The sequence below is a fragment of the Dermacentor albipictus genome, chromosome 1 (assembly GCF_038994185.2).
Source record: "Dermacentor albipictus isolate Rhodes 1998 colony chromosome 1, USDA_Dalb.pri_finalv2, whole genome shotgun sequence".
Taxonomy (NCBI): Eukaryota; Metazoa; Arthropoda; class Arachnida; order Ixodida; family Ixodidae; genus Dermacentor; species Dermacentor albipictus.
The window spans coordinates 494,668,584-494,695,120 of record NC_091821.1 but is presented as its reverse complement, the minus strand read 5'-3'; the positions used below and the strand labels follow the sequence as shown (position 1 = coordinate 494,695,120).

General features: G+C 46.8%; 1 protein-coding gene across 3 annotated transcripts in view; it reads right to left on the bottom strand.

The window, feature by feature from the left end:
- LOC135908806 (putative phospholipase B-like 2) overlaps positions 1–26,012 on the bottom strand; it is a 228,926-nt gene extending 202,914 nt beyond the window's left edge. The window contains exons 1-3 of one of the 3 annotated variants that reach the window (XM_065440637.1): positions 25,690–26,012; positions 14,894–15,158; positions 13,308–13,554 (exon numbers count right to left, since the gene is read on the bottom strand). In XM_065440637.1, coding sequence (XP_065296709.1) covers positions 13,308–13,554; positions 14,894–15,090 — 444 coding nt within the window. In that variant the 5' untranslated portion in view covers positions 15,091–15,158; positions 25,690–26,012. The remainder of the gene's footprint in view (positions 1–13,307; positions 13,555–14,893; positions 15,159–25,689) is intronic. The other 2 variants (XM_065440638.1, XM_065440636.1) reach the window with 2 other exon arrangements.
- Positions 26,013–26,537: the final 525 nt, after the last annotated feature.

Here is a 26,537-nt window from a genome sequence, read left to right as displayed (position 1 = left end):
GTTCGGTCTGATGATTGATTTTTGCTGCTGCATCCTTGCGCACGCACTCCAGTGCCTTGGTGTTTACACGTTTTACATTGCGGGAGTTGTCTTATCCTGAGTGGTGATGTAGAACTCAATCCAGGCGCCCAGTCCAAGTCAGCTTGAACCAGTGAAAGCAATCAGTCCCGTAATAAACCTGAAGCCCGGTGTGCGACTGGTTCTAACACCGCTCTCGATGAGGCTGCTGACGCACACTCTCCTCCTGTATGCCATAAAACTCATAATCTTTCTGTATGCGAAATATGTATAAACTACTGATTGGTCGAAATAAGTTGGCTCGAAACATTGCTGGCGTCAAGCCGTTTCAACAGACAGTCGCCTGCCGTTTTGATACGTTAAAATCGCGTGTAAGTGCATTATAATCATCACTAATGACTCTAGTTTCAGTCTGTGAATTACGTGCAGAAATCAACTCCTTCTCAAATTACCAAGCTGGTCTTAAAAAGATATGACCTAGAAAATTGTACTCGGAGATACAATCAGATAATACACGGTATTTTGGAAAGCCCTAGTGAAAACGCAACTATACTGTTGTCCAACGTTGCGTCTGTATTTAGCAAGACCTTGAAGATTAGCTGTGCCCACATTGAACGCGTGCACAGGCTTGGTAGAGCACGCGCTGGTCACACTCGTCCTATCACTCTAAATCTTCATGACTTGAACGACAAAAACGTGATCCTATGAAACTGTTATAAACTCAAGGGCTCAAACTTATCCATTACAGAAGATTTCTCTGCCAAGATTAGATCAATTCGAAAAAAAAATCTGAGAAGCATCAGTTCCTTTTCGTAACAATGGCTGTGTCGTAAAGTTACCGACTTTCACTTTCACCTTCTTTGTTACAATATTGCGCCAGTCACAGAATCTCATATCTCAAAGGGAATCTCAAACAGGCCCATCCATCCATCGTATCTTTCCCCGATTTGACCACGGCTTTAAAGTACAACAAAAGATCGCTCGTACCAAGCTTATGCGTCATTCGCCATTGTTCCTTGCCATTTACCATTGGGATAAGGTGCCAGCGGAAATAATTTCTGTGAACAACCAAGACACTTTTGTTAGCAAACTGAAGTGATTATTGCGTGCCGACTGTTAGAATTGTATTGTGCCGACTGCTTAGAATTGTGTTATTCTCTATTATCACTACCATTGTAGTTCTACTCTTTTACAGTATGTTCTATGTGTTTCCAGTGTGTTTTCCAGTTTGTTTTATCAAGTTATGGTCTCAGCAAATGGCGCTCGTTTTGATTCTACAGTTTCGTTATTTATTCACTGATTTGTTATGTAATGTTATATAACCCCCTATGTAATGCCTGTAAAAGGGCCTTTATGGTGCACGAATAAAAATAAATACCATCATGCATTCATTGAGAAGGTTTGTTATAACTGGGATTAGTTTAAACACATTAATAAAAGTACCCACTCAAATATTACCTTGCGGGCCGGTGTTTTCGACTCCCGGGTCATCCCCTACTTCACATCGTTCTGGCCAGCTCGATAACCTCGTCATCTTGAACGTTAACGCTTGCAGTATTTTAGAAAACTTTCAGACTTAGTGTCTCTTATTTCTCTTTATTCCCTCATGTTGCAGGCATCACTGACTCATGGCTACATAGTGTGGCGACGAGCGACCATGTAGACCGGTATAAAGTCTCGGGCTCTCGGAGGAGAGGAAGAACCGACACTCGATCTCTCATACCCGTGTCACACGGGCAACTCGGATTTCCTTCAAACTTCCTTCCCTTAAAGGACCGCAAGAGAGTTTCACCTCAAAGGAGTTAGCTCCGTGTCGCACGGCCTATAAGCGAGCTTTTGAAAGCTACCGCTGGGGGCCCATTAGGCGCTGCTCACCTCGTACGCAGTCATGAAAGAAACACGTTATATATTGCTAAATATTCTTGGGAAAGACGTGAATCACTCATTCCGCATGCGCGAGACGTGCGATAGCGTTGACCAAAACACAAAAAAATGGCGCAGTCAGGGCAAACGTAGCAGCCATTCCGAGAACGCCCGGTTCGAGAGTCGAATGCAGCTGCTCAACTCAAATATCTTTGTCAGTGCTCAAATACTATATTATATGCAATAAAAACAGTTATAATTGCGGGTAAAAGTGAAATTAATAAAAATAAGGGTGATTTCTTAACCCGAAATTCAAGCACTCTGGGAACAAGAGTACTGCCTTCTGTCTGCAAGGGAGATCTTCCATCTCCTTTCGCCAGGAACTTCCTTAAAGTTCCTTTGCTAAAGGACTGCCGTGTGACACGGCGCGCATCTCCCTCGAGATGAAGACGTTCTCAGTTGAAGGGAGTTAAAAGGACTTTAGCCGCGACCGTGTGACAGGGGTATAAGTGTAGCATTCTTTCTAATCTCTTTCGGAACGCTAGCCCGTGCCGGAGCGTGCCAGGCGCTCGTGCCTCGTGTAGACGCGAGCGTCTACGTCATCCCTCGTGCGACGCCGATGCTGCTGCCGCTACAGAGGGCTCCACCCCTAGAGAGGAGGAAAGTTCGACGAACGATGGAAAGTCCACGTGACGCGGCGTGTCTTGGCGTTGGTCTTGGGTGTCACGTGCGCAGGCGGCGGCGAAGAATGCAGCAGGGTCGCGTCGCATACTGGTGGAGCTGATGGCGCGGGGGCTTCAATGTAGGCGAGTTTCAGACGTTCCAGGGCAATTGTGTCTGATTGGCCGATGACATTCACGACAAACGTCGTCGGAAGACGCTCTAGAACACGATATGGCCCGGAGTAGTGTGGCTGCAAAGGCTGCACGGCATGCTTCACGCCAAGTACGCCGACCACCCGGCCATGGCCTACGTGGATGCGGCCCGATACGCCTCGCCCGGGGACGCCTTCGCAGTCATCTCCGTCTCGCCCTCCTCGGCACCCTCGGGGCCGACAATCACGGCCGCCGCCGTTCGAACGCCGTACGTCGTCGAGGCTGAGGAGGCGGCCATCGCTTTAGCCGCCACCTCGACCGACGCCAGCGTCATACTCTCCGACTCCAAGCACGCCATCTCCAATTTCGCCCGAGGTCTCGTCTCGCCTACCACCTTACGGCTCCTTCGCCCACTCCTACTGGAGGACGAACCGTGTCACATTGAAGTGGTCTGGGTCCCCGCCCACTCGGGTCACCCCGGCAACGAGTCGGCTCCCCAACACGCTCGAGGATTCGTCGACCGAGCGGTGGGCCCCTCCGCGTCGGACGCCCCGGTGCCGGAGCCCCTGGTCACCTACCACGACATTACCCAGCACTATCGCCTCGAACGGTACGGCTACCCACCCCCACATGGCAGCCTTCCCAAGCGGTCCGAGATCGCCTGGCGTCGCCTCCAGACCCGCACTTTTCCGTGCCCCCTAGTGTATTCGCACATCCACCCTGGTGTCATTGATCCACGCTGCTGCCTGTGCAGTGACGTTGCTTCCTTGAACCACATCCTCTGGGGCTGCCCGGAAGACCCCCCGCCCGCCGACCTCGTCTCGCCACCCCCCCCCCCCCGACGAACAATGGGAGGCACCGACCGAGACATCCAAACACGGGTCCTGGCACGAGCTGAGGACGCCATCGTGAAGCACGACCTGGAAGCCTACGTAGCTTAGCCTCCCTTATCCCTTACCCCTTCTAATAATAAAGTTGACACTCACTCACTTCTACACGACACCGTTCCACAAGAAAACGTGGATAGCAGAGGTGAGTGCGGGAGAAACGTACGGGGACCTTGCTTCTTGTGAACGTTTAGGCACGAGGCGTATCTGGCTGAAAAAGGCTTGCGGTTCGGCAACTTATTCGGCAGGTGATGGCATAGGCGTTTTGGGGGTGGCGACAAAGAAATCGCACGGAAGGCGTAGGTGAGTGCCGTAAACTAGCTCAGCACAGTAGCAACCTAGGTCGCTCTTGAGTGCGGCTCTAATGCCAAGTAAGACGAGGGGCAAATGCAGGACCGAATTCTCCGGCGATTCATGTGCCATAAGGGAGGCCTTGAGATGCCGGTGAAAACGTTCAACTAGTCCATTGGACTGCGGGTGGTAAGCAGTTGTGCGAAAACATGTCGTTCCTAGTAATTTGAGTAGCTCGTTGAAGAGTGCTTAGCCACACTGCCGACCGCGATCGGTGATTATTGTGAATGGACAGCCGAACCTTGCGATTCACGTAGACACGAAAGCTCGCAGTGGGCGCTGAGATGTCAGATATTGGTGTAGCTTCCGGCCACCGTGTATAACGGTCGATGCATGTCAGTATGTAGCAGTAACCTTATGAAAGTGGGAGAGGGCCGACGAGGTCCAGGTGTACGGTCTCAAAACGAGCATGCGGTGGAAGGAAAGACTTGGCAGGCGGGATGGGGTGACGCTGGATCTTAGAGCGTTGACACGACAAACAGCAGCGTACCCAATCGCGAACTTGCGCGTTTAGCAGAGGCCAAACGAAACGATTGGAAAGAAGCTTCTGTGTCGCGCGTATCCCAGGGTGCGACATGTTGTGCACGGTTTCGAATAGACGTCTGCGAAGGGGATGCCGGAATGTATGGTCTAGGTGTGTCGTTAGATGTGTCGCAGACGACGGCCGTACCACCTGGGGTCACAACGACGTCTTCCAATTTCAGGGACGTTGACGAATGTCGGAGTGTACGAAGTTCAGTGTCGTCACACTGTTGACTGGCGAGTAAATCGACCTCGATGATGAAAGGTTCCGTTGTCAACGTGCAAACGACATTGACACGACCCAGAACGTCGGCTGGAACGTTGTCGGTGGCCTTGATGTGGCGGAACGTTGTTGTAAACTCGGAGGTCTAGGAAAGGTGTCGAATCTCGCGGGGCGAGTAACAGGACGCCGAACGATTCGTTGCGTACATAAGGGGCTTGTGGTCAGTCAAGACAGTGAATGCACGGCCTTCGAGGAGATGGCGAAAATGCTTGATAGCCAGGTAAACAGCGAGTAATTCACGGCCGAACACGCTGTAGCGGTACTGCACAGGCTTCAGTTTCTTGGAGCAAAAAAGCGAGTGGATGCCACGCATTCTCGATTAATTGCTGCAGAACTTCCCCAACGGTGCTGTTTGAAGCGCCGGTCATGGTGGCAGTCGGTGCGTCTGGCTTTGGGTGTCGAAGCAGCGTGGCATCGGTGAGGGATGACTTGGCTCTTGTGAAAGCGTCGGTTGCCTTTTCAGTCCACTGAAGCACTTGTTTGCGTTTGTTTACCAGGAGAGCGTCTAGCGGAGCCATAGTCGTGCGCACTCGGGAATGAATCGGCGGTAGAAATTGATGAATCCGAGAAATTGGCGAAGCTTGGTGAGTGTGGTCGGTCGGGGAAGGTTTTCGATGACGCGAATCTTGGACGGCAGAGGTCGTATGCCATTAGCGTCGACGATATGACCGAAGCACTCGAGTTCGGGTTCACCGAATTCACTGTTGGCGGCGTTGATGACAATTCCTTTACTGGCATGGCGTGAAAACAACAACCGCAAATGGTGAAGATGTTCTTCTGCGGAAGAGCTTGCGACGAGAAGGTCGTCAATGTATGCAAAAACGAAACGCAAACCTTTGGGGACGGAATCGATGAAATGCTGAAAGTATTGGCCCGCGTTCCGTAAACCGAAAGGCATGCGGAGAAATTCGAAAAGACCGAAGGGTGTCGTGATGGCGGTCTTCGGAATGTCTTCTTCAGCGACCGGTAGTTGATGGTAGGGGCGAACGAGATCGATCTTAGAAAAGATCGTCGCACCGTGCAACGCTACCGTGAAGTCCTGAATGTTCGGTAGAGGGTAGCGATCAGGAACTGTGACGTTTAGTGCCCGGTAATCGCCGCACGGGCGCCAGTCTCCCGTCTTCTTAGGCACCATGTGAAGTGGTGATGCCCAGTCAGTGGAGGAAGGGCGTATGATGCCAAGTTGCAACATGTGTTCGGACTCCGCGCGAGCAATCTTGAGTTTCTCCGGGGACAAACGCCGGGGTTGGAAATAGACCGGTGGGCCGGAGGTGACGATGTGATGGCAAACGTCATGTTGTACCGGTCGCGTCCAGTCCGGCAGGCGCGTAAACGTGGGAAACTCGCGTAGGAGCGCGGCGAAAGGTTTGTCCAACATGGCAGAAATAGGCACTATGGGCGATGTGCCTGGTGATGGGACGCCGGGAACAGATAGCTAGGTCACGAAGTCTATGAGACGGCGTCGCTAGATGTCCACAAGGAGTCCGTAGTTACGCAAGAAGTCTGCTTCAATGACTGCACGATGGACGTCCGCAACCAGGAAAATCCAGCGGAACGCTCGTCGAAGGCCAAGGTTTAGCATGACGGAGCGTGACGAGAAAACTGGAATCCTGATGCCGTTGACGGCTTGCAAAAACGCCGCAGGTGTCGTTTTTCGGTCGGAGTGCTGGGCGGGGAGAATGCTGACGTCAGCACCTGTGTCGACTAAGAATCGTTGTCCCCTAACTTGTGTGTTGGGCCGGACTACTCGTCGCCATTATAGGTCGGCCGGCCTGTTTCCCTGCCAAGCGCAGGGACGCCGACAGTGACGAGCGTCGTTTCCAAAACGGCGGTGGCAGTAGCAAACGCCAGGCATTGTAATTGAGGTTTCATTGCGGGTGCCTGTGTGTCTTGATCTGCTGGAACTTCGGATGCGTGGGCGACGAGATGTGCGGCGACGTTCCGCTCCACAGATGAGGCGTTCCAGGCGCTCACACAAGGAGTCGAGCGGAGTTTGCATTGCGGAAGAGCAGGGAAAAGTTTGCATAGCGGTTGTATTGTCACCAGGAGACGGTGACGTGGCTGCGATGGTTGGGGTGGCTACTTCCATGACTTTGTCGGCCAAAGCGGCAAGTGCGGTAAGGTCCATGGTAGAGGCTAACGCCAGGGCCATCTGCACGTTAGCCGGGAGTCGTTGCAAAAACAGTTCGCGCAACAGCGTGTCGTCGATGGATCTCGCGTTGTTTCCGAGCAGCTGGCCTATTCGGCGAAGAAGTTGACTAGGGCGTCGGTCGCCGAGTTCTTCAGCGGACAGAAGCTGCGCGATGCGAGAACATTGTGAAGCTGCTGTGTGCTGTAGCAGTGCTGCCTTGAGATCGTCATAGGCGGCGGCAGAAAATGGGGAGTTCAACAAATCTGCTACCTCGTCAATGGCGGTGGGTGAGAGCGCTGCGACGGCGTAATGGAATTTCGAGGCTTGAGAGCGGATACCAGCGACTTGAAATTGCGCTTCGGCCTGAAGAAACCACGCCGAAGGATGCTGGTCCCAGTAGTGTGGGAGGCGGACAGTGATGGCGGAACAGGAGGGCTCACCGCGTTCCTCGGAAGGGTTCTGGCCTTGAGCTCTCGTAGCGTCGGTCTGGTCCATGGTCGTCTATACCACAGGAACGTATGGCAGTATCACGTCCGGAGTCACCAAACTGTGGCGACGAGAGACCACGTAGACCGGCAAAGTCTCGGGCTCTCGGAGGAGAGGAAGAACCGACACTCGATCTCTTAACGTAGCATTCTTTTTAATCTCCTTCGGAACGCTAGCCCGTGCCGGAGCGTGCCAGCCGCTCGTGCCTCGTGTAGACGCGAGCATCTACGTCATCTCTCGTGCGACGCCGATGCTGCTGCCGCTACAATAGTATTATTTGTGACTCCGAGTTCACTCAACCCGGTTTTATTGCCGAGCGCTTAGACTCGAAGCACGGCACTGACTGCTTGTCTGCTCGGATCTTCGTTTCTCAGTTTTGCCCTCACCTCCGGATACAGAAACCGTGTGGTGTAAAATTTTCTTCAATAATCAATGTATTGTAATTAGCGTTATATATCGTCCACCCGGTTCTTCCCTTGATGTCTTTCATGTCATTGCATATTCCACGTGCCTGACTAAAATTGTTTCATCACAATTTATCTGCATGGATGATTTCAATGCTCCTGGCATGCACTGGCCTTCGCTAAGTCCCCCAGGCCGTGACGTAGCACTTTGTAATTATTTATTACATGTTTCCTTCTCCTTTGGGCTCACTCATGTTGTTTCTAGAGCAACTACCGTATTTACTCGATTCTAAGCACCCCCTTTTTTGACGATCGCGATTCCCAAAGTGAGGGGGGGGGGGGGGTGCTTAGATTCGAAAAACCTAGAATGACCTCCCCCCCTCTCTCTCTCTTTTCGCTTCGACATCACGATGAGATGGGTGCGAGAAATAACATTTTATTTTGCAAACATTCAAAAGAAAAATCGGTGCAGACAGTGAACCCACTGTTTGTGTAGGATGCTCAGTCACTATCACTGCCACTCCAGTTCGTCGCACCGCTTGAACCGCTGCTCTCGGTATCCCACAGCAGGTCGTCTTCCGTTCCGTCGAAGTTATAATAATAATATTTGGGGTTTTACGTGCCAAAACCACTTTCTGATTATGAGGCACGCCGTAGTGGAGGACTCCGGAAATTTTGACCACCTGGGGTTCTTTAACGTGCACCTAAATCTAAGTACACGGGTGTTTTCGCATTTCGCCCCCATCGAAATCGAAGTTGTTTGTGATCGAGCACTTCTTAAATGATTTGACCACAATGTCCACGTGGACCCGCCTCGAAGCGTCCGAAATGCACTTTGCGATGGTTGATGGGGACGCTTTCTGCAGCTTTCCCGTCGGCGTCTTCTTCCGGTCAGGGTTTCGCACCCACTCTTCGTACTCCTGTCGGAGATTGGCGTTGAAGGGCTTGTTGACTGAAACGCCGAGGGGTTGCCGCACTGGCGTCACGTCACCCGGAATCACAACCACGTCGCTATTGAAGTTCCGAAACTTTGTCTTTACCTCCGGGGTCAGATGGCCGTGAAACGCGTCCAACAGAAGCATCGACCGCGAGCGTGCAGGTCCGCCGAGCAATGAGCGCGTTTGGTGGCCTTCGCTACGCGCTCTTTCTAACAAATAGGGGGGGGGGGGGTGCTTAGATTCGCATGCAAACATTTTTCCTAACTTTTTCGCGAAAATAAAGGGGAGGTGCTTAGAATCGGGGGGGTGCTTAGAATCGCGAAAATACGGTAGGTTAAATTCCGTCCTCGACTTGGTTTCTTAAGCGCTGATTTAGCGAAAAATGAATTCTTTTGTGAAAATACTTGACGGGCTCTCACATCATAAAGTTGTTTTGTTATCGCTCTCCTGTCTAGCCTCCAGATCACTCTATACGTTTAATAGTTTCCCTGACTTCACTGGTGCGGACGACAATTCTGTTACTTATCTCTTAGCTGGTCATTTCGACACCTTTTGCTGTCTGTCAGACAGACCGAATGTAAACTGTCTTGCTAATTACTTTGAAGATCTTGTGAAGTCACGTGTTGAACGATTTGTGCCCATTAAAACTAAGAAAACTAATGCCAGCCTTCCCTAGATGACAAGCGACACCTTCCATTTATCTCGTCGTATCCCTAGGCTTAGGCGTTCTAAACTACAAAGGATCCCATAAACTTGGACAGGTTTAACAAGGCAAAATAGGAACCTAATTTGAAAATGCAAACGTCCAAAGATTTCTTTTTTTGCGTACAATTGCCTCATTTGTTAAGAACTAGGCCTCGTAAATTTTGCTACCCTATTTTACCTAGTGATGCTTCACCCGCTTTATTCAAAATTGATATTGACGTCATCAGTGATCCATCATTAATTTCGGATGCTATCAACAAGTATTTTCAATCCGTTTTTGTACCCAATAACAACTATAGTTTGTTTTGAAGGAATGACTGACCTTGACCTCAACAATCAAGGCATTCATCACCTCGTAATAATCTTGGGTACCAGGAAATTCACCGGTGCGGAAGGGATACACAATGCATCCTTAGTTTGCTATTCCTTGGGGTCATAAAAATATCTGACGGTCATATACAACAAATCTTTATTACCTGCCACTGTTCTTTTCTCATTGAAGTTAGCTGAAGTGCTTCCTCTCTATAAATCCGGTGATAAGCATAATCACTCTTTTTTCAGTTATTTAGTCGATTTCAATAACAACACAGCCATGGAAAATGTCAGAACATATCATTCATAAGCACAGTGCTTTCCTGGAATCTAATAATACGCTGTCTAACATACAGCATAGGTTTATGCGCAGTTTTAGTGCGACAACACAGTTAACTGAGTTTACGCATGACATTTTCCTTAACCTTGAAGTTCGCAACCAGGTTGACGCTATCTTTATCGACTTCATTAAACCATTTCACACGGCATCACATTCTGAACACTTTGCTATAATTAACGGTGTACTAAACAAGCCTGAACTAGTTAAGTGGATTTCAAGTTTTCTTTCACTTCGTTCCCACTTCGTCTATTGTAGCTCAACCGAATCTGCTGCTATTGTTGTGGCATCTGGCGTGCCTCAAGGCTCCGTTCTTGGGCCACTGCTTTTTTAATTCACATAAATGATTTGTCTGTTAACATCTTTTCCAACATTAGTCTTTATGCCGCTGATTAAGTTTTATATGAAGTTAATAACTCCTCTCATGATCATTACTGTTTCCAAGAGTCATTTGCTAGGTTTTGCACTTGGTGCAACACCTACCAAATAAACATTATCATCGATAAAACCGTTTTTATGTCCTTCAGTAAAAAATCTTCTCATTTTTGTTGTTCCAATAACCGCGCTGTGTGTAGGGTATCAGAATATAAGTATATACGTGTTATTTTTACGCATTACATATCATGGTCTAATCACATTCATTACATTTGTAACAAAGCACTAAAAAATAGGTTGCCTACCTCGTACACTCTGCAACTCACCAAAAGATACTAAGGTACTGGTATATAAATATCTAATCCGTCCTGTTGTTGACTACGCATCTGTCATTTGGAACCCTTATAAGCAGTGAGATTAACAGGCCATAAGCAATTCAGATAAAAAGCTGTAAGACTTATATGTCACCGTTATGATCGTGACTTTTCACCCTCTTGTGCACTCCATTCCTGTAATTTAACTTCGCTCTGTTTACGTCACCTCATAGCATCGTTAGATCTCTTGCACAGCATCGTCAATTCTTCCGTTAGCCTTGCGAAAAGCTATACTAATTTAGCGCCAGCGTCATAAGCGAGACGACATCAGAAATTCAACTTGATGCCCTACTTTGCACGCAATAATACGTTTAATTTCAGCTTTTTCCCTCGTTCCATAGAAGACTGGAATTCTCTATTCACTCATGCTCACCCCGAAGTTTTCTATCTGTTATCCAGGATGAATGGTCCTAGCACTTAACCCTCATCGTTGTATCGTACTTTTCTCTGTATAATTTTACTCTGTTAATCCACTTCTGCTATAGTGCTTATTGCGCTGCAGTGTGTACAAATAAATAAAGAAAGAAATCTATCCAAACTTAGTGTCTACATTGTCAACAGGTTGTGGCCAGAATTATTTTTGTGGGCTTCCACATATGATATTGAACGAGTAAATTTTCTATACAGGAGGGCACAGACATTTTATTATCCTGTTTGCTGATTTTATACTTAAGGACAGTCATCTCGGCAGCAGCCCCACAGGCACCTCCGTTACAGCTACTATAGAAGATGCAACCTGCAGGACCGTGAATGAATATGCACGAAAGGGGCAGCTGGCGAAGGCGGCAAACACGCATGCCACCAGATTTCACCAGATGCTGCTCGAGCAAAATAGGCAGGCGCGCACAATTCCCCCAGGATTTAATTTTTGAGCGGGGATCAGTGTGCATGGTAAAATAAGTTACAGCAAGATTATTCATGGTAGGCATCTGTATTTATTGTGCTGATGTGGTCATTGGCTCGTGCATGTTTATATATTTCATTTGGAGGGTTGTTTAAAACTGCTTTCTCAGACCGTCACATAGCAGTTTACAAAATATTTGGATACCACCACATCGTGATTAACTTTTTTATATGAATTCAAGTAATCACAAATGCTGACGTCTTACTGGCGAAGGCGGCTTGGTGGCATTTGCTGCCTTTTAACATGTTTGTGTAACATGACAGACCGTATACAGTTTGTACTATCACTCTTGACGTCATATGCTTATGTTCGCACTGCCTTCAAGAACAATCTTGCTGAAACTATAACTCTTGAAACATTGTGAATGAAACATTTACATTGCACAACTTGTAGCTTCATTAAGTGAATTTGCTTGGCATCGTCATCAGCAGCTGGTGGAGGAGTTGAGGGTCTCCCGCGTGGTGCAACAGCAGCTGGCAGTGGAGATGCGGGGCTTGCGGGAGGCCACTCACCTCATTGCAAGCATCCTGCGACAGCTCTTGGCTGCCATTGTACATTTTCCATCCGACGTGAACTCACAAGTCAGAATTACGAACACTCAGATTCCCGCTATCTCCAGTTTATTGAGATTCCCTAAGGTTTAGGCTATTTTCATCACAAGTCGACTCACACCTACTCGGAATGCCATCCACTCAGGCTCAGGCTATCCTTATCTTACTGGGACTCACTAGGACTCAGGATAAGGTTATATCCATCACACGTGCACTAACACCCAGCCGGAATTACATTCACTAAGACTCACGCAATTTCCACTTTATTGAGACTCACTAAAACTCAGGTTAAAGTTATTTTCACCACACGTCGACTCACCCCTAGTCGGAATTGCGCCCACTCGGACTCATGCGTGCTCACATGAATTCATATCCTCTCACTTGACTTGTGACCCTAAGACTCAATCGGGCTCACTCAATTTCCCCAGTCATTGACATTGAGTCAACTCGTGAGGGAGTTCGCCATGTTATGCTGTGCCGGTATTCCGAAGTCACTACATACATTACCGGTATAACATACATAAAAGGGGTTGCAAGCATCATAAGTAATATAAAGTGAGATTGCTTAGCTAACGATTATTTTCTTTCGTTATATAGCAGAATTATATAGCGCTGTCCTGTGTATTGTTGCTTTCTGCCTTCGTCCTCTTGCGCTGCCCCTTCAAGAATATATAAATGTCACTTATGTTTTGTTTGTGGTATCTATGTCTCTAAATTATTATATAATTCTTGAAACACATTCCTTAAAGCTTAAAAGGACCAGTTTCCCACTGACCTTCTTGAGTCATGCTTGTTGCATTCTTGAATACACAGAGAGTAAAAGTGGACAACTGCAAGCAAACAGCCGTATTTAGTCGTTCGATCTCGCATAATGAGTATAATCAAGGCGTCTAAAAGTTGCACATTCCTTTTTATAGGAGAGAAAACAAAATTTGAAACGCATCGATCTATTTCAGTATTGATAGCAACCTATTGCTCCATTTTTTAATAACTTTTGGTAATGACGATTTGTTTTCGCAGGTGTGTGAAAAAACAAGTCGGTAGAACTTGCCATGCGCCAGTAGGAGTCCGTCTCCCGATGTAAGTCTTGCATTCCCTGGGAGAAACTGAGGTAGGCATCGAAAAACCGGCGAAGACGGTTACAATAAAGGCGGTTGCCACGACAGTATCCGCCGAACATGTTCAACCAGTGATTCTCCATAAGTTGACGAGTCAAATCTGCCTCAAGAGCGCCGGCCGCGTATGCCTGGATGCCATCTTCTACTTCCGGGTTCGTCTCCACTTCCAGGTAGGACCATCTGAGCAAGAACAAAAATGCATGGGGCCGCAACATATATATGGGGGCGGATTACCAGCCAAGCTGCGTAGGTTGCATACATGGGCTGCATACATTATGGAATCGTAAAAACGTTTTTTTTTTTCATAGAGCAGCACACTACGCCGACACAAGCGCCGCCACAGTCACCGCACCTCCCATTCATCTGCCGCTGCCGCGCCGGCATCTCCGACGCATGTGATGTTATAACCACAAAAGCGCAGGCTACGTTCACAGGCAAGGTCACCACAATATTTCCTCCTCTGCTGCTACCCGTCTCCAATGCTCCAGCGCCGTTGCACACTCTTTCCCCCTCTCGCCTAGCTGTCTCCATTCCAGCAAGGCCGGCCCCTCCAACACGCATGGCGTTATGGCCACCGAAGTGCAGGCCACGGGCACAGGCACCATCGCCACACTGTTTCCCTCTCTCCTCCAAAAGGTCGGCTGCGCGCATTCCTGACCAGGATAAGAACACAAGCCGCCCAGGGTATACCCTCTGAGAACGCATGCGGGGGAGGCATGCGGGGGCGAGAGGTAAGCAGCTTCGCTGTAATATGTTGACTAGGTTAGGCCGACTAGGAGCTGCGTACGCAAACCGAAGCCGGCATTCCCCCTGCGCAGGTGTGCCACAAAAACATGTCGAGAGCTTTTTGTGAAAGGCACAGCTGCTTTTACAAACTTGCGCCATGTGCATGTATAGTAGGTCACGGTGGGTAAACTTCAAACTCTTCGCGATGTTTGACAAGCAGTCTATGATCATACCATTATTCTAGTGGTGGACCATAAGGAATTCAGTATTTTTTTACCTTAAACCCAAGTCGGCATTCTGGTACATGCACGTGATCAGTAAATAGCTCGGAAAGACCGAAGTTCAGGTCCTTGTTCACCTGAAGCACCCTAGCTTCCGCTAGGGTGCTTCTTTATAACTGCATTACGATAGAAAACTAAGTGAGTTAATAAGTGTTCATGATGTATTTTTGTGCAGCGCTCTCAAATCGACGAAGGACCAAGCAGAAACACAGCGCCTCTCCTATGTGTTTCTTTTTCGTCCGTCGATTTGTGAGCGCTGCACAAAAAATACATCATGCTTCTTTGTAAATTAGGAATTTTCCTTCAATGACGCTTCGGAATAATATCCACTGGCGTCAAAGGCGCACATGCTGTGGAATACAACGTCATCTGCTGGCGCTTAACCGTCTACAGACGGTTTTACCAGTTGGAATTTCAGTGTAGCGCCACCAGCACATAGACACAAGGAAGAATACACGCACAGAGGGCCAGTAGATTTTCATTTAGGCGCGCGTAACGGAGGCCTCACTCACCCTTCTTCGTAGATGCGGTTCTGAAAGCAGGCCCAAGCCGCTGGTACTACGGCACCATCTGATGGCGTCTCTGGCGGTCGCCCCTGGTAGATCGCGAGCTGCTGCTGCTGGTCGAGTCCAAGCCAAGCACAACGGCAATCGTTCAGGTCGTTGCCGCTTACCAGCGAGAAGGCGAGAAGAAAACCGAGCGTGCGCATGTTTCCACAGGCTTCCGACTTAGTGCAGGGGTTCCGTTGAAGCCGGTCATGAGACGCCGTGTGGATGCCTTACAAGAAGGAGAATAATAGGGACGGGAATGTTTAAAGGGACACTAAAGTGAAAAATGATTTCTTCTGCATCAGTTATTTACCGCTCTACAACACCAAAAACACCACTCTTACAACGATAAGACGTTTGGTAAGCCAGAAAAAGCGCAAGAACGAAATACGGGTGGCGACGCCTACTTAAGTTCCCTAACCTGGGGGCTGTGACGTCTTAGATTTTGATGGCATCTTCTAGGGCCTACTAATTATATACAGTGGTACAGATTGACTGCATTGTGTTCTAAAGGAACTAAATTATAAACTTAACAAGTTTCGGGAACCTTTATTCAGCCAGCGCGGCCCAAACGCGAAAACATACTTTGGAATCCCTGACGTCACGCTGACGTACCGGCGCTGGGGTTTCGGCACGAAATTCAAATACTGATACTTGGACCTTCATTTTCTCCTCTAATAATCAAACTATTCTTTTGAAATGACAGCCTGCAGGGTTCTCAAACAATACTTTATTAGTATAAACTGATTTATTGTTTCGCTTTAGTGTCCTTTTAAGGAGTGTTCTCGCAATCAATTTTTTTCGGCCTATCCTCACTCGCTCTGACGCAACAATTGTTGGTTTCGGCTACTGGACTCGCGGCGTCTCAACAGCCTCGGAGCCAATAAAAAGTAGCGAGAAGAATGGATCGAGAAAAAAAAACATAATACAGCGCTAGGTGCTACTGCGCGTTACATTTTGTAACGGCTATACAATTCAAAAAGAAGTCCCACTATTTGGAACTATATCATACCTGGCGGTCAAATATTCTGTGAAGAAGTGCAAAAGCTAAGTGGACAGTAAATGAAAAGATAAGAAATAATAGATTGGGAGTAAGTCAAGTGTAACGCAATAGTGCTCCGTTCGCGGCTGCACGAAACACTATGTTGAATTGCTGAAAGAGATAGCATGCCAGGGCATCCGCACGGACACCCTGGCATAATATAAGTACGCGTGGCGCTACCACAAGCGGTCACTGTGCGAGTTGGTTCCGGCGGCATTGGCGCACGGACAGCAGCGTGCCGAAGAGGGTGCGGTTAGGCTTTAGGGTTTCTTTTGGGTCGTTTTCATCGCCACATATATACAATATACGACAAGCCTAATAGCATGTTTCCCTGGGCGCTGCAGGACCCACGAACCGACAGATTTGTAATAAAATATTTATTTGTAGATTTATAACTCTTCCTAAAATAATTACTGATCATGTATTCCAGGGCTTGGTGTTAAAATGCAGCATAGACAATCATATTCAAAGGCCAGCATTTGGGCATTCATGCCACGGCAGATGCGGCTTCAATGATATGCTTGCTGCTCTGGACCAGACGCCTCCAGTGAAATTTTAGCGGCGACATTCGGTCACGTTGGAGGTAATGAAATGTACTGTTATATACCAGATTATGCTCGAGCATGCTGGACACATGAGCGCTGAATGTGAAGCGCTGCCTGCAGGGCTAGTGTCGGCAGCTGTATATAGTAGAATGAGAATCCCACGAGTCAAGAGTGGTAGAGTGGCTTGTTGAGTGGATGGTCGCAACAGCTAACTGGCACTGACTACCGAGTTAAAGACATGGTTGTTCTATAGCGAATGGACAGAATATGAGGCATTACCATTGGTAGTCTAACTGCGGCGTTGGCATGTGCTTTCTTTTTCGCAAAATATATTTACAAGCTCGCTCCACTGACCATTCTAGGCAAGTGTGATACACGCTTGGGGAACAGGTGCTGCACGGTTAGGCCGCATTTTTGTACTTAGCGTTTTCTATTCCACAGGCGGTATAGAAACGCGCAGATGTCCTTTCTGGATTGACAACATGGTTTTGCAATCATTCTAAAGCAGTTTTGACAAAACTTTGCCTGTTGGAATGCGAATGCACAGCGAGCGCAGCTCCTACCATAAACAAATCACGAGTGCTCCAACATAAACTGAATTTCGTGAACGCGTTCTTGAATGTCAGTGTACTAGTCAATTTGTTAAGCATTACCGCACACTCGACAGAGAACAAATCGCGGAAGCAAGCTTAATGGACTACACGTGGTCGACGGGTGAAAATCATGCGGACATTACGATTAAGCAGCGCGGAGTGTTTGTGCCATTTATCACTCTAGAACCACAACCCTACAAGCAAACAAACCCTGAGCGAAGTTGAACGCACACCAGTATTTAGAATTACCATACAAATGTCATTTTCGCAGAGAAGGCATCACTTACATATCAGAAGCACTCTACATGTAATGTAGCTTGATCTAGAATTACCACGTGGGAGTATTAGTACCAGTACCACGTGGGAGTACCACGTGGGAGTACCACGTGGGAGTAGAAGTACCACGTGGCAGTAGTACGACGTGGGAGTATATTTCTGAAAAGCAACATTGCGTTCTTTCATGCTATCATAGACGAACAATAGGTCACAGAATTCGCCCCAGTGAGCCTCGCATTGCTGCACAAGTCGAAATAATAAAGCTGAAATGTTACCTTGTTCACGTGCACAAAGTGCCATTTTTTATGATTCGTGCGTCTCCCGTGGGTAGAAGCTTGGTCACAGAGCATTCTTAGAAGTGGCCTCAATGTCCAAGCTTGAAGAAAATGGCTTATCTGTGTTGCACATTATTTGCTCATAACACAGAAGTTAAACGTGTATACTAAGAAGCACTGGCAGCTTCGATGCACGCTCACAAAGTTCATAAATTTCACGTAGCAGTGACGGCTAACGTTTTGTTTCGCGTATTTGTGCCCTAAAAAACAGGCTTCACTCAAAAAACAACAATGGCGAACACAGTCAGCGATCGTCAAAAATTTGATCTGCTGGTCAAGCGCATAGACTTTTATACATGAGCCAGAACCATACGCCGCACCTTCGCGAAAATATTACGCGAATGAAGAATTAAGATCTGGAGACTATTTACAAAGCATATTTAGAAAGGATAATGCAGCGCTGGCCAGTTCAGCCGACAGCTCGAGTGCCAGAGAGCATTCGTAGTCGTCGTGGAGGCGCCCGCGTGCATGGTCCATAAGAAACACGCAATATTCATGTATCAATATCTACCGTAAGACAGGTGTGGTTAGTGTGACACTGTGGCCTTAGAGTAATGCACCCCTAATCAAATAAATAAGTATGAAGGCCACTCAAATATAAGCAAATTTTTCTACTGAATTATTTATTATGCGATCCAGAATGTCTCCAGGAAAACTCGCCCCCGTAATCTTCCCACAATTATTACCCTTTTTAGAACACTTCCAAAGTGCCTGAATGTCTGCGTAAGAAAAATCTTCATTGGCGGCACAGTCATGCACCACTTGAAGTACCTCTTCATACAATATTTACTTCTCTTCCCCAAGAGGAGGTACTGGGGGAGAGAAGTAACGTGTCTCCTGCTAGTCTTCCCAGCGCCTCCTTCATAGGCACTGGCGAGACTAGCAGGACACACGTTACTTCTCTCCCCCCAGTGCCTCCTCTCGCCGAAGAAAAGTAAGCACTGGGGAGACTCGCAGTGAGGTCTGGTGCCAATGGAGGAACTGGCGCACTCTATGTGGGCGTCATTAATATTAGCAACTGTTGTACAGGCCATATGAGGTCGAGGACTGTCACATTGCAAAATGACACTTGCAGTAAGCATTCCATGTCCCTTTGTTTTTATGCCATCTTAAAACAGTTTTTACCTATCCGCTTAAGCTATTCTATTAGCTGCCACACTTTGCTTGCTTATACCATCCATCTTGCTTAGACTTTGAGAAGCTGGATCATGTCAGGACTGGCTGGTCTATGACTTGAATCCACATTTACTTGGCGAACAGTCCTTAATTCCGCTTTGGCAGCTGCATTAGTTACTGGCGTTAAAAACTTGAGGTAATTCACCTGGGTGTGGAGTTTTTCACAGATGTCTCACCATTTCAGACTTATCTACTGCATTGCACCTGCTGCCGTAACTAGGATGCATTACACACACGTAGCCTACATTTTCCAATGAAATTTAATATGCTTTACTCCTTCACTTGTCGAATATGACAGCAGAAGGTTGTTGTTCTGGTACTTGTCTCAAAGTACCATTCTGAGCCACGTTAAGTGAGGTGGCCATGTTTACAATGAGACAATACTGACGTTTCTTCACGTGCACTGCACTGCCATATATTCATTGATTCATTCAAATGACTTTATTCAGTGCTGTGCGATTTGGTGGGGTGGGCCTGGACCCCGCCTAGGTTTCAGCCAAGGGTTATTGACCCTTGGCAGCTTCCTCGGCTCGCTGGACGGCACAAAGTTGGTGCTGCAGGTCCGAGCTGAGCAACGCAGACTCCCAGCCCGCGCGGAGGCTGTCGCTGTTTGAAGCTGCATCACCGTTACTCTGTATTACAGCCGTACATTCCCATAGGATATGCTTCAGGGTGGCTCTATAGTTGCAATGTCTGCACTTTTCCGTTGGGTGTAAATCTTGTTGTATTAGGTGCATACACCAAGAATAGCTGGACTCGGATAGGATCTGCTTTGTAACTGCCGCCATTCTACAGACTGGTTTTTGCCTAATTTTGGGTGCGGTGGCGGGAAGGTACGCCTCTGCAATAGATGGCGTTATCTAATTTCGGGAAATCTTGTCATTCGATCTTCCCACTCCCACTCATCGGTAGTCGGTGAGGCGCGGTTAACCGAGACTTGGTCCATAAGTTCTCGAGCCATGCGGTGCGCCGCCTCATTGCTACCGTCTGGTAGTGTATGAGTGGGCGTCCTGATGAGGTCGACACCTTTGTCGCGGTTGTTAGCTAATTTTAGGGGTCGTAGTGCCTCTGGGCAGATTCGACCGTTGGCGAAGTTTCGTATGGTCCTCTGGGAATCAGTGATGATTACACCCGCTGGTGTTTGTGCTAAGGCTAGCGCAGTAGCTATTGCCTGTGCGGTTTCTGCATGTAGCGTGCTGACTGTTGTGCTCGTTGTGCATTTTCCCTCGTAATTTATCACAACTGCTGTGTAGGCGCGCTTGTGTCTGTATCTAGCTACGTGTACAAATGTGGTATCCTTGCTGTTACCGAATTTCTTCTGTATATTGCGTGCTCTGCTTTCCCGTCTACCCTGATGGTGGGTAGGATGCATATTCTTGGGTATTGGAGGGATGGTTATCATGTCTTTAATGTGTCTGGGCATATCTACTTTGACGCCATGTTGGGTGTGATACCTTATACCTAGGCGATCCACTATTTGCCTACCTGCATAATTTTTGGACAGGCGTTCGTATTGTGCTATTCGTTGTGCCTCGATTAGCTCATCCAGCTTATTTTGGAGGCCTAGCTGCAGTAGTCTATCGTTGCTGGTGGTGATGGAGAGTCCGATTGCTTGCTTGTAGATTTTTCTGATTAAGCAGTCTAGTTTGTATTTTTCTGACGAGTACCATCGTAGGTACGGTGCCACGTATGCTATTGTGCTTATTGCGAATGCTTGGACTAGTTTAATCAGATTGCCTTCTTTCATTCCACTATGTTTGTTGGCTATTTGTTTAAGTAGTCGCATGATTTGAGATGATATATTGTCTAATTTGCGTATGGTCTCTGCATTGTAGCCGTTACTTTCAATGATAACGCCCAATACTCTGATCTTTTCAACCTTGGGTATGGGCGTACCTTCTGCCGTAGTTAGGTGAATTTCCTGATTGTTTCGTTCCTCGTAATTTCATGGTTTTCGGCGACGTCGCGACGGTACATAAATGAGGAGCTCAGATTTCTCTGCCGAACACGCCACTCCGTTTCCTCCTAGGTATTGTTCAACTCCTTCTATAGTACGTTGTAATGTTTTTTCAACCTGTCCATTGTTGCCATCGCTCACCCAGAGGGTGATATCGTCAGCGTAGATGGTATGATTGAGGCCATCAGTTTCTTGTAGCTTTGCTCGTAATCCAATAGGAGCCAGGTTAAACAGCATCGGTGATATTACTGAATCTTGGGGCGTACCTGCCCTTCCGATCTGTAGTTCTTTTGAGTTAAGGTCTCCTGTCTTAATGTGTACTATTCTGTTGGTAAGAAAGTCTCGTATATAACTGTATCCTCGCTGGCCCAAGCCTAGCTCATTTATTCTGTTTAGTATTGTTTCGTGGGTAACACTGTCAGAAGCTTTCTTTAGGTCCAATCCTAGCATAGCTTTGGTTTTCGACTTGTGTTATCTATAGTTTGATGCTTAAGTTGGAGCATTGCATCTTGTGTGGACAAATTTCTCCGGAAGCCCAACATTGTAGGGGGAGAACGTCGTTATCCTCGAGATAGTTGGTCAGTCTCGTTAGGACAACGTGCTCCATGAGCTTTCCCACACAGGACACATATCGAACATATTTTACAGCGGTACTAACAGAAATTTTGCAAGCCTATTACACCGTGGAACACAATTTCAGAATTAAATAACAAAATTGAAGTTTTTGTTAGTCGCCCTCAAATCTATTAAATTTGATGCTGCCTTCAGTATCACTTTCTCACCATGGTGCCCAGTTCTCGCAGGCTCTTTAAATAAACAGAAGAAACTCCAACGTACTTGTCGAGTGTAACGAAAGTCGACTGCACAAATGATCCCTGTTTACAATTGATAAATTGAGCACTTTGTATCCATCAATTTAGTCATCAAAGTTGGTTTCGTGTTCTTCTGTTTTTCTGAATTATCATATATGTGACATCGCAATCTTTTTCTACTTCACATAAAGAAATTTATGCAGCTTTTGGTTTGAGGTAATGTCGACACTCCGGTTCAGAAATTAATTACAAACCCTTCTGCACCTAACAGATCTATGTATGCTCTTAGTCACATTTTAGTTTGGTGGACAGAACATGTTAGTTTTCGTGCGTCAAATGTCACCATCTTACGAATTGATTTCGCATTTCTTCATTCAGTGCAGGCATCGTTGTCAAGCTCGGTCGGTCAGAGGATGGCCACTTCTGCGTGGACATAATTATGACCCCAATATTGAGACGCACAGAGGAGCTCAATGGAGCATGCGAAATTATCTTTGTAAACTCAATACCATCCTGTGATGCCTCATATAGCACCCTCCCGGTACTGCTGGCTGCTACAAATGCAGGTGAAGTACCTGTTGCGGTGCTCACCCACAACTCCCATTCAGCACAATGCTTCTGCACTGCATTCACATTGCTAAAAGAAAGCTACCGAACCTGCTTTGGAGGGCTCAGTGTAAGTGGCTGAAAAATATGGAGTCAAGCCACTTTTGAAATTTCAAAATGGCGTTGTATACTTCGGTGCAAAGAGACGGTAAACATTATATTTAGCTCACTGATAAATATAGTTTTTATAATCCTTTATGAAGGGGCATTTGGGTTTCGTTAAACAGGGAACCTGTGGTAATGCCCAGTGCTTACATAAAATAGCATTATGCTGGTAATGTAGCTCCATAGTGGTCAGAATACTATGATCGTGCCACTGTGGCAGCCTGCTGTTATATTCCTTCTACTAGTGCTGGGCATTGCCTAACGATATCCATGTGAATATTACAAACATCTGAACCAATTCGGTTTATTAAATTTGTAGATTTACAAAGATAAATGAAACACATCAAAACCAATGATTCTTTAGGTCCAGACACTTTACCCAAACGAAAACTAAAAAAGCAACCTGTGCTCATTTCTTTAGACACTTACCTTTAATGTTACATTGACATCTTGTGCAAATGCACACACAGCCATATAGATTGATCTGTGGAGCCAAATAAGATGGTTAACGTTTTTTGCACAAAGCCACTCTGATTACACTGATCTTTCCAGGTCACATATCACTGCTTTCGCAACCGGCATTATCCGCCGAATAATAGGGAACCCTGCACTCACCACTGGGCTCACTACGTCTTCTTCCACAGATGTTTTCAATGTGTGCCGTCGTCTCATCCACTACATAACTGCCCATATCAACAGTTCATATGGTGCAAATTCAGCTGACCTACAATGCCACTGCAGACGTTATGCTCGAATGTTGTCTTACCAAATTGCCACCTGACTAATTTACTTTGTGTGGAAGAACAATGGAACCACATAAACAATCTTAGTCTTTTGATTATGCTTTATCTAGCAGATCTGCAGTATACTGAATAGCTAAATGGTTACGTTACACCCACGCTAGTTTTTTCAAGCAAGCAATTCAAGATTTCCCTAAAGTCTTGAAATGTACCCTGTGAGAAGCATGGTATAGTACTTAGGGAAAAGACAAGGTGTGCTGTGATATCATACTTGCGTGATGTCCAGCGCAGCATAGTAAAGACGTGAGCACCCATACTCTCAGCATCAATTAGACTAATAAGGTTGTGTAAGGCCACGTATCTCGGTGCTGAGGAAAAACTTATAAAGACAAAGTAGATACAGCGCTCCGGGTATTGCAACACTTTATGCAATTTATATGCTCCCACCATCATGGTACCATACAGGGCGAGACAGTATACTTTATGACATGTTCTTTCTTATCCGCCTTCACAGCATCTGGAGAAACCTCATGGCTCTAAGAAATAGAAATCCGTGACGAGTAGACTCTTACTTTGCCTAAAGTGTGAGTAAACTACGTGAAGGTGCGATCAGGACCACGTCAAGCTGGTTTTCGTGCAGTTTTGTGTCCTGTGCCTTTTTTCTCTGTGAGAAACAAGCTTCAACTTAAAAAAAAAACGTGTTTTATAAATTAGGTTATGATGATGAGCTGTTGTTATTTATGGATTCTTGTGTCAAAATTACAGTTTGCTAATCTTAACCCCGAGCTTAGCGCAGCGGTGGGAAAGTGAATATTGTAAGCTGATGGCAGCCGTTCGTACGAATATGTCTGCCGAATGTGTGGAAACAGATAATGAAGTGTGTCCATGGCGTTATTACTTCAATATCGGGCTTCTGTACTAGATGCTCAGCTTCCGAATCCTGCCATTCGACAATTTTAATGGTGATTATTTAATTGTTTACAAAACAATGCTTGGTTTGAAGTGATGAGTTTACGAAGCAATTGAAAGCCAGCACGACAAAGTTTAGGCAAATATGTGCACTAACTATAACTGCCGTGTTGGCTGACATAATATCGCGTCGTATGTTCGTGCGCCCACAAGTGGGAGGCGATAAGCGAACATAGGTTTGTGTATTCACTGAAATTCGCCCATTGAAGCCTATAGAGGGCGGTGCATATTTTTCGAGACTAACGCTATGGGACATCAAACGCAAAGACGAACGGAACGGAGCAAAAAATGACATCGGGCGTCTAGCCAAAAATTCCTACGCATTAAAGTTTAGTAGTTTAAAGCATATTTTGGTTCCCGGCACTTAACTGCTGCCTTAGGTAAAGCATACTTATCAACCGTATATATGTGTCGTTCGACACGCCCACCTCCTGAAGCCCACGTTTTAATACATAAGAACAATGTTTGTAATAATACCACTTCATCACTGAGTATTCGCTGATGACTATATTAACGTTCCATAACCAATGTCAGTGAATATCTTGCATTGCATACTGACCTCAATAAACATCCTGAGAGTGGTAGATGCATATTAGCAAGCCAAACACAGGTGTAATGATAGAGAATACATGCGGCATTTAGGATCTTTACACTAAAGAATTAGTGGTGATCGTTGAAAGCAGCAGAACGTTGCAGTAGGGAGCTTCACTAAGTAGTAAAGCATTACCGCTCTTGCGAGATAAAAAATTCAAATATATAAGTGGCGATTTAGTGGGTAATCCAAGATAAAGGGGCTAGGTATTACGCTGCAGTGCTTTAATGTCCCGGAAACATAATGTAACTCGCGTTCACCATACCGCAAAGCGTTCAGGAGCTCACTCAATACACAGTGCATATACAATATATACGCACTGTTCAAATCACTGAACGTCGGCAAATCATCATTGCAGTAGCTGCACGATACATGTATGAATGCCGTCCTGGAGAAGCGCATATACACTTGTAAATTCGCACCCGTGTGTTTTCTGCGTGGTCTTACTCTTCTCATTCTTCTTTTGTTTCCGCACCTTTCAGAGACTGGTTAGAACAAGTGCGTTTTTTCGCGCGTTTTTCAGCATAGGTTCGGCCGTTTACATGTATCAGCTTTCTTTTAGCCATCTATTATGCGTGTACATATTTCCTGCTTCGGCAAAGTTGAAAGTAATATTCATTATTTATCGATGCACATATTCCACATTTACGATGCCATAATGAACACTTTGACCCCTTAGTGCTTGAGCTTAGGGTCTCAGTTCATATTAAATTGATGTACAAATGTATACAACAAAAATAAATAAGTAAATAAATAAATTATTCGCTAAAACGAGGGAGTGCGGGCTCGTTAGTAACGTAGCGATCTCTAGTATTTTTCTTTAATTTTTAACACAACCACTGCATTTATCAAATTCACGTGTCAGTATACTTATCGATTATGAATAATTTTGATCATACAGGTTTCCCGGCGTCGCGCCGTATGTGCTACACGGGTTCACTGCCCCACTGCAATCGTCGAATAAACGGAAGCTTTCTTTGTTGAGTCATTGCGAAGACCTGCCGCGACTCACCCGCTTCAAGCACCGGTGGCGGGGGGCAATGCTTTCTCGTCAAACGCCGCAAACGTGTCGTCGGTCGCCACCTGCACTGCGGGATCCATCGTCGCGCACTCCTTCGCACGTCAGGCGCCACAGCCGCCCTGCGCGAGCGTGGGCAGCGCTTCCGCCGCCAGTTCACCTGCCGCTCAAGCCACACGGTTCTCTACTCGCTCGCAGCCGGCTGGGCGCGCCCTGAAACGCATGCCCCGAGGAAAGCGCTTTCGAGAAGCGGGCGTCGTAAAACGTCTTCGCTGGCCCTACTTTCTGCGCATGTGGACAGGCCACCCGGGATGTTCGTACTCGAGAGGCGGCGGATAAGAGCAATGGGAAGCACCTGACGCGCGCTCAATGCCAACGCTTTCTTAAGGCAACCTGAATGGCGACGTGTCACACTATCTGGCCCAGTAAAGAAAGAAAAAAATATGTGGGCTTCGTAGCAGAGAGAGAGAGAGAGAGACTAATCAGGTGGTGGGAGAAAGGACAGCCTTTGAGGCGGGTTTATTCGGCGGGGAAAGCTGCCAGTACGAGTAAGCAGCTCACTTCCATTGCAGCCGCGTTAGCTATGCTACGATTACTGCAGTGGGGAGAACGCAGAAATACGACAGTACAGTTTCTCCTGCACGCCAGCGTTAATTCAGGGCGTGCATTTCGCAAGCACTGCAGCAATACATGTGCGGATGCAATGCCAGTACTCGCAAGTACTGCCATTGCGATTGCACTGCATTATAGGACGTCCAACGAATGCGTTAGACTCCTTAAGGAGCATACTGAAAACAAAGTTTCCGGTAAACAGTTATAGGTTTTTTGTCCGAGAAAGCGAA